A 17726-nucleotide genomic window follows, 5' to 3' on the forward strand; every position below is an offset into this window, starting at 1 on the left:
TCTATTCATTAGCTTATCACACGCACATGTGTCTGAGCAGCTGTATATACATAAGTTGTTCATTGGTTCTGAATATCTGTTTCCCTCTTCTATTTTTCTTGAACAGAGCAAGACTGGAAAACAACAGCTCACCAACAGATAAAACACTAACTTTTCAGATTTCCCTGCACAAGCTGATTCTGCAGTTCTGTTCCAATTTACATTATCACATGTCTTTAAAACCAGAGTCTCCTCTGAACTAGTTTCCAGACATGCAATTTTGAAGTATTTTTACAAGCCACACAAACATTCTTTTGAAGGATAACAAGCTACAGTGAAAGTGTCTATATGGATCATAACTAAGAGTTGACATCAAATTCTTGGAGGTGAAATTAGTTCATTGACTTACATTTCAGTATGTGCTTCAAGTAGTGGTTTAGAAACATTTATTTATTTCTCTGCTTGAAAAATATAATAACCATCTTTTAAGGAGGTAAACCACTTTGTCATTAAAAAGAATCAATCTATTTCCTTGGTTTTGGAAATTCCAAATACTAATTATACAATGCTTTTCACTTTGGAGTCAGCAAAATTATAATTTTATTGTCAAAACAGACCAAACAGTACTTGATATTCAAAGATTTCACCTAATTTCTGCCCTGCCTTTAAAAATCATAGTTGCTCAGTAATATGACACAAGCAAAATCATTACAATAGTGAAACACTATATAATACAGAACAAGTATAGAGCTGCACCCACTCAAACACAGTACATGACATGAGTCAAATGAGACATAAATTTAACTCCAGTATTTGCACACTCGCCACTTTCTTATCCTGCTAACTCTTTTGGAAAATTGACATATCAAGTCCTGAATGTATATGCAAGTATGAAAAGCACCCAATTTCAGGTTCCATCTTGTGTTTTCACAGTATTAACATTTGCGCAGTTTTTGTCATGCATGTAAACCCTGCTAAAGTAACAACTCCACCTGGGCACACTGTGCTTCCCCTCCACCTCATCCATGGAATGCAAAGTTATGCACCTATTTGCCAATATAAGTTTATTTTTATGATGGACTACAGTCCTAGGCTTTCTAGCTTGGATCGTGAATATTTTTCATTTGGGAATTACACAGTTTTTAGTGGCCTGTTGCCAATGCTTCTGATACATTCTCTCAAGTATTCATAGAGAGAAATGAAAAAAGTCACAATCCTCCTTTTAAAACAGTACATTTAAATTAGATACAACCCCAAAATAATAAGCCTTAGAGATAGACTGTTCTTTAACTCTTCCTAATACACCAGAACAGAGACAGACAAATATCTTCAGTCCACACAGACATAATATATTCCAAACAACCTGTAAAGTTAAAAATATCAAACAGTTCAGATACACTCTTCTTAAACACTACCTTTCTTTCAAGTATTTTATTTTATAACATCTTTTAACAGGTTTCATATTATTCCACATAACTGCCGTAAACCTACCATTTCTCTGGACCTAAGACCTTGTTTTATTTTAAATTCTCATTGCTCGACTGAATTTTCATCTAGTCAGCAGAATTCCAGCTCAGATGTGCTTTACCGTCTTCATTTTTCGACGAATAATTTCATCTCCAACATTTCAGTATGTTATTAAAAAAAATATTTGAATAAATAATTATAGAGTTATTCTAAAACCTGCTTTTAAACTTCCAAGTTACAAGCAAGGAACAACTAGAGACAGCAAAACTAGAGACAGTTGCAAAAAGGAAAGATACCACGGATGACAAATCAAGCAGAACATAAAATCGTACACACTTCAACACAGACATTTAAACGGAAGATTAAAAGTTGCTTTGATTTAGTAGTTCAATGAGAATAAGCACCAAAATTTCTACCACGAGTACATATTGAACATTATGTTGCTGTAATTTATCTATTAACTTTATGATAAGCAAAAGTAATTTAATTGTTAATACTCAAATAAAATTATAGGAAAAAAATTCCTCATCCAAACCAGTGTGATGATATGAGATTTATTCGTAATTTGTTTTTTTAACTTAAAGGCTCAAAGAATTATGTGACCTATTAATGACTGATATAAAAAAAGTGCATCAATTTTCCTTTTGTCTAGAAAACAACTTCTGTGGGATACACAAGTACGTAAGTGTTAGCCTGGACACAGTTAACAGCACAAAATATTAACTTAATGCATCAGAAAAACAATACACATGAAACTCAGTAACTATCTAGTTTTTAAAGTGTCTGTGAGCAGAATAACACCATCTCTTGCAAATCAACAGAAAATATTTCCCAGAGAATCAGTTTATGATACTCACTTGCTTACTTTGGAAAAGTTAACCTTTTGAACTATTCTTAGGGTATGCTGACCCCTAAAGGTCTAAAAATACTAAATCTGATTAAGCCATTATACATTTAAAGTATAAGTTGTCAGAACACAATTCTCCACTAAGTTATTGCAGCACGACTATTTTTCTGTTTCCGAGTATATGATTCAAAAACATTTTTAACTTCACTCAGTAACAGTAACAGCCCAAAATTCCATGAATTAAAATGGGTCTACAACTACTTTATTTTTATACAAGAATATAGATAGAAATTCCTTTACATGTGTAAGAAATGCATCATCTCCAAGATGGAGTATTTCTTATTTCTTTTTTCTTCTAAACAACAGGCTCTTCAGGAGAAACTTGACATTTATTTTCTTTTGAGAAAGAATACATAGTATGAACTTCAAAGAAAGAAATCCACAAGATACTATTAGGCTCTGATATAGGATGCATCTTCGATGTTGAAATACATATTCTTCTTTTTTTTTTTTTTCCCCAGCCTTTTATGACGTACTGATTGTCTCCTTCCTGTGTCCTTCCCTTTCTTCAATCTGCACATTATTATTATTATTATTATTATTATTATTATTATTATTCCCTTTCTTCAATCTGCACATTATTATCTAGCCACTTGCTGACAATTCTCTTCTGTAAAGCCAGTCAGTCCTCTAATGTGCTATCAAACTCAACACCTTTTTTTTGTTTTGTTTTGTTTTGTTTTTACATAGAATGTATCTGAGAGCAACATTTTGGTTATCCAAATACAAAAGGATCGTTCCACCCTGGTGGAGATTAAAACCCCGTGAATCATGGTAGTTCCAGCTAACCAAGGCCACCTCTACCTCCAGGCTTACCTTACTGTCTATATTCAGTTGAGGTAATTTGTTAACAAGAAACTCATTATTACTAGTAGATGGCTTCATCACATTCTAGCCTGGAGTGAATGGCCAAAGAACTTACTTTAAGACAGACTTCAGATTTGTGGTTAACCCATTTAAAAAAAAAAAAAAAAAGTTGGAAAGTAATACAATGGACAGAGTAAGAATTTAAATAAGACTTCTCAAAGTTATACAAAAACATTTTTAATAACACAGAAAATAAAAAAAAATAAAGCCGGTGATTTACATTCCTGTAGCTGCTCTCCTACTGCCTCAAATACTTTTAAGAGGCAGTATGTGGTTCTGTGGCTTTTTTTTTCTTTTCTTCCAAAGTCAGTCAAATATCGGCAAGAACAAATACATTCCAGTCACTGCCTAGCACTAGTACAACACCTGAGGTTCCTTATTAATATCTTAAAAGTCCTTACCTTTTGACCAGTTCTCCATTTGTTCTTCTGAACTTGTTTGATCTGGCACAGAGTCCAGTTTTTGCTTGAAGCTTTCAGAACTAAAATAAAGCAAACTCTAGATAAATAAACTTGAAACAATATATTATAACACACCTATACTTTGCCTTCATTCAACAGAAAATTTACAAGACAAATGATTTTAAAGTATTTATAACAGACCAATAAAGTCTGTGTGCTTTAATAGTCAATGCTAAATTAGACTTCTCAGTAAAATATTTTTTCCTCACACATCTAATTTTTACAATGGTGTGGTTCAGCTTTCTGTTATGTGTAATGCCTTCTTTGAAAAATTCATTAGTTTGTCTGCTTGTTCTAGAGTCTGATCTTGGAAGTACACGCTACTGAGCACAGCCCAAATCACACTGAGTCGTCCCACCAGAGGCGAAGAGATTGCTCACTTTGGTAATTATTACAGATGGTGGTATGCGCTTCACTTTACAACATTCTTTCTCCCACTTTATCTGGATAAAATACAGGTGAGGTGGCCCAAGACCACTCCAACTCTGAATTTGCAGTTTTTTCTAAACAGCTAAATAACCCCTCCTAATATTTGCACATATATTGCTTCAGAATGTACATTTGCAATATTTCATATAATCAAAGATCTTAAAGAAACAACCTGCAACACTCAAAAATAAGACCTACAGTAAAATATTATGCTTATCGGGCAACATTTTGAGTGTTAAAACATACGTTCTCCTATCTGTTAAAAATTCAACAACATTCTATATCTCAGGGAAATTTACATCAGTAATCTCGCTAACATAGTAGCCTTACCACAAATTTTGTTATTTACTGAAGCACCTTTGCATTATATGAATGAATAATTTTTCATAAATTACATAGTTGTGCTTATTTTGTATGTTTTCCCTGCTATATTTTTTTTCTACTTTTACTAAAAAAAAAATATATATATACCTTGAAGAGGCAGTGGCTGGATCATGAAAACACCTAGAGAGTTGTCATTGTGCTGATAAATGCAAGATCTCAAAAAATAATTAAGTACATATTTTAAAATTCAAGCATATTATACCAAGACATATGTTCTAACTAATAAAGCAGCAGAAGTACCAAAAAGTAGGTGTTTTCATTTTTATATTTTAGATTATAAAAAGGTAAAATAAATCTGCAATCACTTAAGATTCAACACTCACATTTACATTAAGTGTTTAAGAAATAAATATTTAGCTCATATTTGTTGTTAACTATAACTGTGCATGATTAAAAAAAAAAAAAGTATGATTTGATGTGCTTAGGTCTTAACAAAAAATAACAACTTCACCTCATATCGCAGAACACTGAGTTCCTTACAGGAGCCTTTCAAATGAAGCTGTATGCTTCTCTTTCAATTCTGTGTAACTATGTTGATTTGGAGTTGGCAATCTTTTCCTATGTTCCTCATTTACTTTTGGATTAGCTGAAAATATAGAAGGTTATTAATATCAAGAAATAGGTTTCTGTCAATGAAGCCATTTCCCTACATATTGCACAAAAAGGTTCATAATAATTGCAGTATTTTAATAAGATATTCATATAGCAGGACATGAAGAAAATACGGTATTTAATAACCTCTGGAGTATTTTAAAACATGTTTTAGGGCCTTAATGTGCCTAGTAATATACTATTTAAAACCATAATTTTATCCCTCCACAATATACAGTCATTCTTCCTCGCCATTTACCCAGCTAATGAATGCCAGCAATTAGTAAAATGTAATCCCATTGCACAATCATTTTAATGCTTTTAGCACTCAGAAAAGTAAACACCAAATTAATACTGCTCAAGCCATATCAGATCCTAGTTGGAAGCAAGCAATTATAGTTCAGCTCCTCAGGTGTAATTAAATGATTGGAATGATTTAGTTCCATAAATGCAAGTTAATTCATAAGCAAGCAACAAATATACTGGGAGTAATTACAAGAAACATTGACAGTCTAAGCAGGGCATGAGCCTTTATGTACCTGATGTAGGAAAATGCTGCCCTCTGCTGGAAATAATAGACTATGACACGGGAATAATTGGAGACGAGGCTCATTTTACAGACTTTGTCTTCATAGGTGAAACATATTCTGCTAATTAATAGGAATTTTCTAGTTTGCACATGCAGAAAATAAAAATACTGTTGATAGCAAATTAAGGCAACCTATCAATCAAGTCAAACAGAAAGACCTTTTCAGGGTCCCTAGGTTTGCAGTATACTTTCCCTATAACTGGAGATAGAAATGTTAGTAAATATTCCATACATTATTTATGTAAATTGGTTGTCCTAAACACAAATGCTGCAACATGTATCTAATCTACGCACAACTTTTACATATAATTCAAGACGTGCCTTTACAGTAGACACTTCAAACATAAGTATTTTTAGAGCCAAAACTTATTGAACCATCATTATTAAGATGGTGTTAAACTTTGCCACATCAACAACAATCAGAAGCTGACCACAAAGATTTTCCCAGGACAAATAATCAGAAAAATTAAACACAATTAAAGCTTTACTTTTCGCTTGAAGACAATCTGCTAATAATCACTCTGTCTAACAATTGAAAGATATTAAAGCTGAAGATTAAAACAAAGTATAATGGTGGACTGATACAGACGTGAAAATGCAAAATGAAACTGTAACTCAAAATCTGGAGTTAATTTTAAATACTAACTTCCTTATTCACTACCTATTATTCAGCCTGAGTTAGTGCTAAGACTACTACTTGAACATTATGCATAAAAAGAAAAATAAAAAATAATAAAAAAAATAAAGTCCTTACCATTGAATATGTAACGGTCACATAAAAGTCACTCTAAATATTTAAGTATACAACTATCTACACATATGAATATAAATTAACCAGTATCTTCCTACTAAGGAAAGAAATCCCAGATCTACCCCTTTGGCGCGGTACAGAAATAACAAATCTTTCCCAGTGCTGCATATAGCAGCATGGGAGAAAAATCATATACTGTGGACAGTATATGATTGTTTTCTACACACGGTAATTGACTGTAAGAAAGCTCAATTCAAAAGCACATGATCACTGTAAAAACCTGACATTGTTCTTTACCAATAGCACTTTGGCATCAAAATATTTCTTTTTTCCAGATCTCAGTGTATTTCAAAACAAACCCGGGCTGTACACCAATACTTTCACTGTTACTTTAGCTATTGTGAAAATGAAATGAATTATTTTAAGAAGTCATATCATTAAAAGTTTAAAATGTACAGCACATTTGCTTTGCCCTTTGATGTCACAGTCCTATTTTTCTATTCAAATCTTGTACACTGTAAGTTAATTGCTTTTGGAAACTACTTATTATTCATGTAAAAATTAATGTGCCAATGTGTTTAAATCCTTTTAAATGACCATTCATGCATCTTTCTTCTTTAAGTACCAATGAAATCTGTCAAAGATATCAATAGAAGATGGTCTTGGAGAAAGTTCTAATAAAGATTTTTTTTCTGCTAACATAAGATTTTCATTTTCGTCAACTTTACTTAAATTCCATTAATTTTTTAAGCTGCTTTTAATAAATTCACAAGTAAAAAATTTTAGGCTCCATAGTCTGTCATTTGTGTTCCAGCTGACTTTATGAATATTAATAACAGTGTTATCCTGATTAAATAGGCTTCATATAAAATCCCTGTGAATCCTATAGCTCAGACATCTCATTTTTCCAACTCTTTATGAATTTGGATTCAGACATTAAACTGGAAAAAACCTTAAAAAACAGATTCAATGGTACATTCGTGTACCCTTAAGCAAAAAATTAGATGTTCTAATGATTCAAATAATTAAAATTGATAGGACCACATATTGAGATTTCAGGCTTTCTGTAAACATGCAACATATTTTAACTCTAATGAAAACATCAACACTTCATAGAACAAAGGATTAAGAATCTATTATAACAGAATAATAATGTCTGTCCTTATCCTTACTTTAAACAACAGATGATATGATCTTTACTTTTCATATATGAAGTGTTGATTTGCAGGAGTATTTCCGAAAGAGAAAGAAATCAATGGATGCTTAATTACATAATACACATTAAATACATGAACATCCTAGTTTAGCGTAGGTGCCTAGTGAAAAACAGCATTAACTTTTAATCCATTTATACTTCAGCAAAAAACACCTTTATCTAAAGAATGTCAAATTGAAGCACACAAGCAATTTTAACATTACCCAATGAGACTCACACAGTCAGTTTCAAACTGGCAACTTCTTCCCATGTTTATCTTTGAATTATTTACACCTATGACAGATAAAAATGGAAGACCAAGCTCACTGCACTGCTTTTTTTTAATATACAGTGCTAACTAAAATTACTGCTTCCTCATTCATTCAGGGATATACTCTGCAAAGATGGCCATCAAAGTATTCTGCCTTCCAGTACCTTGAAATATGAATGGATCTCAGGAGAAAAAAAAATCTAAACAAAATAATACTTATTCAAATGATGGCATTCCAGTCCTGGTTCCAATAGCTCATCAACACAAACACTTAATAGGAATAAAATAAAAACAGGATGCATATAAAAATAGCATACATCTGCAAGCTAGGGAGAATACAGTGCTTCACTTGTGCACTTCTGAACAGCTTTTATTACAGCTGTGGCAGTATTTCCATTTTCAGAGGAAAAAAACCTCAGGAGTCTCTGTAGAATATATGCTACACAAGGGAGCACCCCACAACAACAGATTAATTAGATCAGTGACAGTCTGCTGTAGCTGCCAGTGTTTTCCCTGCCCAGAGATAGGGAAGACCATCTTCTAAGCTGGAGTTCAGTTACTGACACCCCCTCCCCAGGACCTGAAAGGCTATTGAGACCCTTCCACGTGGAGCCCAAATGACTGCAAACCTCTGTTTCTTGGTTTTGCTTTTACAGGTTTTGAAGGCAGTTATTGAATCACAGCCTTGACCGAATTCACTTATTCTTCAGAAAAAGTCCTCAGGTTTTGGGGGGTTGAGTTTCCACAAGAAGGGCTACCCCACCTGCTCTGCCTCTGGTGGAACAAGACACCAGTTTCCAGTACTCCATGGAATGGCACCGAGCCAGTCTTTGTTCCCTTAATGATGAAGTTGACAGTTGCCACTGACAGTTCAGAGACAGAACTATGTACGGGAGGGAACACCATATGCTTTATGTACAGGGGAAAAAAGAACAAATTTTACTATTATTTTCATAAGATTACTTAGATTACCAAGATCTCCTAAAATATCCTGACACATTTTGTCTCAGGCCAAGCTAAACTAAACAACTCAATTTAGGAGGATACACTACGGAAAAACCAGTTACCTTCTAGAAGCATTTCCCTGGGGAACAGACCCTTTCTCTTAACCCAGGTGGATGCCAAGTTTTGACGCAATGATACACTTCTCCACAAAAACGTCACATATCCTCACTACCTTAAGAAACGTTATGACAAATCAGAAATCTAAGACATCCCAAAATAAGTTAAAATTAGTTTTGGGCAGTTATAAAAATACTAGTCAAATGATAACTGAAATAGCCCCTTCAAATATTTGTCAAAGGTGGAATAACAGTCATCTGTTAGATACCTGAAAGCTGTGAAATGAAACATACTTTGATATTTGATTACAGAGTTACTTATTTTATTATAGTATATTACTTCTATATGCTTTTAAATACAAATAGTTCATGCAAAATATTCAGTTTATTTATAAAAGAACAGAAAACATAGGCAAGTGGATTAACCCCATAAGTGGATGAATGTAACGTGTAGTACTTCAAACTTAAAACTCTAGCACTGCTACGATGACTTCAAGATTTTGGTTTATAGAAGTAATTGCATTATCTGGAATCTTTGTAAAAATGTTTTCCAAGAAGGCAGAGTCATGTAATAATCCCTGGCTTTTCTTCCCTACTGATTTTTGGCCAGAGAAGAGACATTTGCCATGGGTTCCAACTAACCTGCATAAAGCAGAAAATACGGACAACCAGGGCTCAGGTATTTTTACTCCGTTCCTTCAGCAGCTTCTTCACATTCTCATTAAAGAATTTGTAATTGATGCTTTTAATGATGGCATACATTAAGTCAAAGAGCGCTCATTCTCTATGTCATGCTTTTGACAAAGGCAAGTGAGAAGGCATAAAAATGCACCTTCAGCTGGTTTACAATAGGTTACACATATTCCTGAATCAAATTTAATTGGATATAGGAAACATACTTTCCTCTTTTTTTTTTCTTCTCCCTAATTTCTACTACTAGTTCAGTGTCTTCAAGTCTCAATTCTCTCTCTGCACACACCAGGAAGTGTTTTATGCGCATATTAGATCACTGACTGCCCCCCATCTCTTCTCCCCTCTGTTATACTCTCTCTTCCCCATTAACAAGCAAAATAACAATCTTTGTTTGTATTTTATTTATTAAACAATCTTCAGTCTGCTCCTCTTTTCCATTTTAACTGTCCTTTGTCCTCCTTTTTTTCCTCTTTTCCATAGTTTTGTCTTCTCTTTGACAATACATGCCTTTTCCTTCTCTCCCCACCCACCACATCTTTGAAATGTAAAGAAAACTGCAGAGGATCTTGTCAAAGACTGTGTCTCCTTTTTTTCCCAGCTTTTCTCATCTTGTTGTGCATTCTATGAAACAGCTTTCTTCTGTGACACCTCCATTAACATTATTTTCACTCTAATAATTAAACTATGATATGTTTCGGTCAAGTGTGGAACAGCCAATTCATTTAGCCAACCTTCAGCTTCATTGTAAACAGTTGGTTTTACAACTCAATTATTACATATTGCATTGGCAGCCAGATCTCCATTTCTAAACAGTTTACAACTAGACTGTGATTTCCATAGCCTTTAGGCATAAGGGTATTTACATATATTTAAACTAACTGTTGTCTTATCTGGAGACAAAAGAATACTTAGTAGAATATTTTAATAGAAGCAACCCTATATGCTCATGGTGGTGAGGGCTACAAGCATGTTACGCTCTGTTCACAGGATCATAACCATCAGACAAAGGGAAGTGATTAATCCCCTTTATCTGGCATTTGTGAGACAACATACAAAGTGCTGTATGCAGTCTGACTCTCTCATGGATATCCTGAAGCAAGTCCAGCAGAGAGTCATCGAGATGATTAGGAGTCTACAGCATGTGACTTTTGAGGAGTGAGTTGTGTTAGTTTTAAGGAGAGAAGGCTAATGGGGGATTTTATTGGTTTTTAGCTGCCATGTGATTAAACATGGAGAAGACAGAGACAGATTCTTCTCTTGGAGATGGGTTATAACACAGAAAACTCTGAGACTTATGGGTAAGAGATTTTCAACAGTGAGGAAGGTCAAAGACTGGAACACGTTGCTCAGAGAGGTTGCAGAATCCCCATGGCTAGAGATGTGCAAAACTCATCTGGACATAGCAACCTGACCTAACTTTGGAGATGACCCCGCTCAGAGCAGAAGTGTGAACTGGGTGATATTCACAGATCACTTCCTGCCTATCTATTTTATTATTTTAAAGATTGCAATAAAACAAAACCACCAGAACTAGTATTCTTACAATACACTAAATTCTGGGTTGCTTTTTGCTGTACAGGGTAGGATAGTACAGCAGGGAAAAAACCAAAACCAAACCAGCAGGTGAGGCCCAACCAAAGACGACGCAGATGGCAGACAGGCAGAATGCTGACAGGGAGGAAACAGTGCAACAGCCGTATCAGCGCAGTGCTTTGAACACTACTTGTCTTGAAATCTCATTTTTTCCAGTTTGCTACATGACTGGATGATGTGGCATTAGGCTAAACATAGAGTGCTGGTTTGCACACCATCCAGAACTGGACTGCTGATACAGATATTTCACCTACCTTTCTGAAAGCATTTTCCTCAAGCTCCACAAAATCCCTGTGCCCACCCCCAAACTTAAGAAAAAGTCCCTGTGACTAAAAAGCTCCAAAGCTAATTATGGAAATGATTCAAGAAACATTTCAGCCTACAGTGCTTATGTTTGCAAAATTCATTAGACAGCATATTCATATTGAAATCCACAAATCCCAAATCGTAATTTATTTTACCACAAATCTAACCTGGATTCTAACAAAAAAGTAAAAATAAAGTCACAGAACATTATGTGCCCATAAAAATAAGAAGCAGTAACTTAGTGCTAGATTAACAAGTCACTAGTATAAGCCACAACATTAAGCAGAAATTAAATTTTTCTGCCAAAAGTGTTCAAATTTAATTGTTCATCTGCCTTCACAGAAAGAAGATTGTACAGGGACTTAGTGAAGAAAAGGAGGCAACAAACCACACTGAAGCAGAGAAACTCAGTTTATCCAGCCAGCTCACATTTCTCCAAGTATCTTCAATAGCACCATTTTTCCTGACAGCAAACGCACTAAAAATAAAAAGCACAAGGGCAACAAACAGTGTGGATGTTGGAGCCTGACCAAGAACTATCATGGGCACTGAACATGTAGAGGCCTGTCAGAAACGTGCCAAGCTTTCAAGACCCAGTCCTGTGCATGGGGATGGAGGGGGGCCCGTCGATCTCTCACAGGGAAATACAGCTGCACCAGTTATGTATCTGTCAGACTGTTCTGAATAGCATGAAAACACAAGTGAACCTTCACTGTTGTCATAAACCAACATACCCAGTGCACTGGATCCACTCCAAATTAGTTATCCACTCAAATTCAACAATGTACACTTGAGCTGCTGAAGAGAATCGTATCACCTGAAATTTCACAAGCTAAAATGAGCACAGAAATAAAACACTGACTCCATATCAGACAGTTTTGCTCTTTTTAAGAGAATTAACTAAACTGTCATTTTCTTAGATGACTATCTGAAGAGAAAGCTACCCTTTAAAAGCATAATTGTTCCCTAAACAGTGCTGGCACAGCATTAAGAGCATTGGAACATATAGTTTTGCTCAGGTGTGAACATAGACATACTTTTTGATTCAATAAACAGACATTTTAATTCAATAAACTCCTCAACTTGTGATTTCTTTTTAAATCTAGCAACTAGATCCAGTACATAGTACCTTCGTTGACTACCAGTAGTAACTTCATATTTGTGAGAAGTGGAGGGAGTTACAGAGGAATGCTTCAGGACATGTGTCCAAAGAAGGGCAAGAAAGTTGGTGAAGGGTCTGGAGCACAAGTCTTATGAGGAGAGACTGAGGGAAGTACGGTTGTTTAGCCTGGATAAAAGGAGGCTGAGGGCAGACCTTATCACTCACTACAACTACCTGAAAGGAGGTTGTAGCATGTAGGGTGTTGGTCTCTTCTCCCAAGTAGCAAACAAGAGGATGAGAGGAAATGGCCTCAAATTGAACCAGGGTAGGTTTAGATTGGATATTAGGAAAAAATTATTCAGAGAAAGGGTTGTCAGGCATTGGAACAGGCTGCCCAGGGAAGTGGTTGAGTCACCATCCCTGAAAGTATTTGAGACCTGTAGGTGTGGCACTTGGGAACATGGTTTAGTGGTGGACTTGACAGCAGGAGGTTAATAGTTGGACTCTATGGTCTTAAAGGTCTTTTCCAACCTAAACGATTCTATGATTCTAAGCTCATGCTCATTTCGGTATGACTAGTAGGCTAGTGTTTTTAGCAACTTAATCCACATATTTCCCTCAAATGTATTGCAATATCAAATAAACCTGAAGGCTAGTACAACTTAAAATAGCAAGTTACACATCCAGAAATGGTCTTGGATCATCAGAGAGGAATCAGGTATTCTGAGGTGGGCCAGAAGTCAGTGAAAACCACACATGAGTCAGTGAAATCAAGTTCATTGAGAATATCCAGAATTTAAATGGAAGCTAAAAACTGAAGAGGCTAAACCTGCAAACATTGAGTACTATGTAATTGTTGCACTGCTTCCTTTTATTGCACTAGCAAAGGAAGGTACACAATTAAAGAGGAGTTGCCATTGACTCTGAAACAGTGCCAGGCAGCTGGGAAGAGAAACCACAACCAACCAACCAACCAACAGAAGCATTAGCTAAAGTTAAAGAAGTTTAGATCATCAGTCACATCATCACATATATTTCTGGAAGTGGCTTGATTGATCTCCCTGCCAAATTTTAAGAAAGAAATGCAAAACATACCAGCTTCCCAATCAAACTGCTGCAGTAATTTTGTTTATATCAGGGAAACAATATATTTATCTTTAACCCTAGTTTGGAAAATATTCAATATCTCTCAGTTGAAACTTATGAAAAAATATAACCTTCCCCTAGCAGGAAGGAAATGCCTACTATGGAAAAAAAAATATCTCCATCTAAAATGTTGAAGTCACAAACAATGGAAACTCAAATAAAAAAGGTCTTCCAAAGAAAGGTGTAGGACAACTTTAAGCACAGGCAAACTGCCAGATCACCCATAATGAAAGCTCTGTCATTTCTCTTCTTGTTCAACCAACCAAATGGTTCAGCTTTTCTTTGAAATACATGTTTGAATAAATAGATCATTCTCGTTCCTCAATCCTGTCATCATTTATAATGACATACAACACAGGGAATAAAGAAGCTCGACAGATTTACTTTTAAAAAGACATTTCTTTACTGAGTTTTGAAGAAAGGTCATTTTAAACTCTTGGTAAGTACATCATTCAGCCAAAAACACAAAACTAATTTACAGCAAAAAAGCACTAAAGAATTCCTCCAAGAACATAAACTACAAAGAGGTTGATGTAAGTTGAAGGTTACACAACTGAGAGAAGAAATTCTTATTAGAGGTTCTGAGCCTTAAAAACAGATTATTTCCACACAGACAAGTGGAAAAAAGTCCTGGAAAAATTCAAGACCTAGGATTATCTAGTCAGTTTCAACAAGATTATTCTCTTCAGTTTTTTGCAAAACAAACAGATGGATGTTCTCATCTTTCTTGCAACATTATCATAAATTCAGGTATCCTGCATTAATTATTCCTTGATTCATCAAGCTACATTAATGTTTTTATTGCCAAAACACTTGACACCAGAGGTGAAAAGAAGAAATTATGTGAGATTACAGAGAGCTGAGACAGCAGCTGAATCTTGGCCCCACACCAGTTATTCCTGGGTAGAGCAAAGGAACTCTAAATCCACTTACTATATGAAGAAGGCAAAATCCTTCTTTAGCACTTCTGAAAACCAAGTTTATTTTGATGACCGCTTTCTCTTGCACATAATTGAGCTGAACAGTTTGAGGCTTGTTTGTCAGATGTTCTGGGCATTACAAATTGCACTGCTTGGCATCACTAAAAAAATAAAAATTAAAAGAAATAAAGACGTCATAGCTACAGAATTATAGATAAAACACAAGATTAAAAAACAGAAAATCAGGCCAACAGTTCAAATATTCAGAACAACTCTGAAGACATTCCTGGATATTGTGAAGCTGAAAGACTTGTAGTCTCCAGAGTTTTCCCTCCCCTTTCACATTGAAGGTCATTTGACAAAGTTAGGTAGGCGCTAGGATGGCTTCTGTGCCTAATTATAGCACTAGAAAAACTCCTAAACAGCTTCCTATTTCACAGTCAAACTGGGAGGAAAGAAGGGAGAAAGTCTTCTGGAATACTTCTTAAAACACATTATGAATGAGGCAATGTTGTTTTAATGTTGTGCTTTCATGAGTCCTTGCTGTCAAAAGCAAATCTTAACATGTTCAGACTTTAATGTAACAAAAGGCATAATTTCTCTGATAAAGTTATACCACTTTGACTTTCAAAGTGGTCTTTAACATTCTTTTAGATTTTTCAAGACTCTTGTGTTTTCCTGTTATATAAAAGAAATATTTCACCATACTCAGTTTTTCATCTGGATTGTGCATCTGCTGAGCAGACTGGCTTGGGAAAAGAGGTATGATGGAAAGGTTGCATTTTTTGCCATAACTCAGCTTACTACAATATGTTGTTCCTGCCTGAAAAGAGTTAAGTGAGTTCCATTTAGTCATCACTCTGAACTTCACTGAGGTTAAGATTATTTTTGTTTTTATCCAAGATACTCACTGAAAAAGCTACACCTAAGAAAAAGGTAGTTTAGTACTTAAAAGGGTTTCAACAGCTCTTTCAGGACAGGTTGAAAAAGCACACCTACTCTCAGACATCCACTAATAGACACCTCCCTAAAAACCTGTTTCTCAAGACATTTGAGAAGTCCTGAGACCCTACAACTAGCAAACTCATGCTCTGATCACATTTTTTTTTTCAATCAGATGAGACACAGTTTTGTTTCAAAACATCTTGGATAACAGAGAATTTTTATGAACTTCTTTATAACTGGGGTTTAACATCAGTCTGAATGAATTTATACGGCACCTGGAACAAAATGTCACTTTTATTTACAGTATCACATTCCTGTATTAGTAAACAGTGAGATTTTTACATAGAATTCTATTACAGAGAATTATATTAAAAAAAAAAAAAGTCCATCACTGGGTTGCTTGTATTACATGTGAGATTTTTAAGACCTGCAGATGGATAGACAATTCTTAATTTCCATGATCTCTTTAATGGACTGAATGGCTGTATTACTGGGGGAAAAAAAAAAAAAAGGCATGTAACACTAAACGGGTTCTCAAAGTTTTTTGGTTTTCTTTTTGAGGTTTTTTGGTAAGTTTAAAGATAAATGTGGAAGTGTATATTACACCAAGTAGAAAACAACCTACTGGGCAGATACAACTGGGGAACTTCAGTATGATAGCAGCATATGCTATTTTCAGTAAGTTTTTTCTCATAAGTGCAAGACAGTGAATGTTTACCAAAAGAATTTTACATCCGGGAGGGTTTTTGAAATATGAAAGATACTTTTAAACTATGAAGAGAATTCTAATTTTTGCCTAATATTTAGTAACCTTCAGATACTGTAATTCCACTTCAGATCCTGGAAAAACATTCTGGAGACAAATATTAGTCTACCACTGGATAGTGAAGAGGAGGAACAAAATTACATTTCAAGGGGAAACTGTTTTAATTAGTTACCTTGTACACCTGCACAGCAGTCACCTTCAGTACAATGTGAGAAAAAGTGTTACACCCCACAACTGTGTCCATGCTTTCTACCATCAAATTCTGAGTCCATAAAGTAAGAAGCTGAAGTTTGCTCCCGCGGATATTTATATCACCCTGTATTTATGCAACTGCAGTGCAGAAAACTAACTGGTTGACTATACATCCCAGGGTAACAGTGTCTTGATACATCCATTGCACACTAATCCATAACATTTATGACAAAGAATTCCTTCCTGGATGCTCCATGCTTTCGTACTGGCAAGGTGCCATGAATGGACTAGAGGACTGGGTCCACCAGTGCCCTTTCACAGTTGTATCACATCAGAAATGACCTCAGTATGATTCTGAAAGAAATCTCATCGTATCAAAAAAGGAAAGGTGAGTCTATTCTCACAGGGTGCTGCATTTCCATTTCTGTCCTCCTGCTGTCTAATTGATCTTTGCTACTTGGAAACCAAGCCTCATCACATGAGCAGCAGACCTCAGTGATCTGATCACCAGCCCAGCAAATGAAACCTGCTGGGCTACTACCTATGCAGAAGCTTAACCAGTGTTATACTAGAACTTCACATTCGTTAAATCATTTGGATGCAAAACACTTTACCTTGTGGCCTACCTGAGAAACCAAAGATCAGATGCTTGGCCCTGTTGCAGTGGCCCTTCCTTTGCTGAAGTAGAATGAGTTACAAGCTTACAAACAAACCACAACTTCTGAAGAAAACAAAACAACATTTGTAATCCCCGAGCTTACCTAGAAGGGCTGTTCAGTGGCACCAGATGAGCACCCTAGGGCTGCTGGGTCACTACTCACCACCACTACTCTCTGACACGATCTAAACTCGGGTAACAGTGGCTGATCTCAGTGACACAGGTACATTTACAGAAGCCCAGAAAACCTGGTGTCTGTAAAAAGCAACAGATGTAGAAATCACTGTTTCTGTGCGCAGTAAGGGCAGCTGATCAAGACATGTTTTGGAAGCCAACACTTCTAAAAAATATCCAACTAGACAAAATACCTGTCAGGTCTTGTAACATTCTGTGTGAAGTGGATGCCATGCCGAGAAGTGTATTTCTTATCACCCTAAGACTCAAAAGCTCCAA

The 17726-nt window shown here is 35.5% G+C and overlaps 1 protein-coding gene across 1 annotated transcript in view; it reads right to left on the bottom strand.

Annotated features, from left to right (window-relative positions):
• Nucleotides 1-17726, bottom strand: part of MIPOL1 (mirror-image polydactyly 1) — a gene marked incomplete at its 3' end in the record, with an annotated part of 192035 nt that overhangs the window by 154794 nt on the left and 19515 nt on the right. The window contains exons 3-4 of the mRNA XM_082057458.1: nt 4946-5080; nt 3622-3701 (exon numbers count right to left, since the gene is read on the bottom strand). Coding sequence (XP_081913584.1) covers nt 3622-3701; nt 4946-4950 — 85 coding nt within the window. The 5' untranslated portion in view covers nt 4951-5080. The remainder of the gene's footprint in view (nt 1-3621; nt 3702-4945; nt 5081-17726) is intronic.

Source organism: Streptopelia decaocto (assembly GCF_964273445.1).
Source record: "Streptopelia decaocto genome assembly, chromosome: 7".
Classification (NCBI taxonomy): Eukaryota; Metazoa; Chordata; class Aves; order Columbiformes; family Columbidae; genus Streptopelia; species Streptopelia decaocto.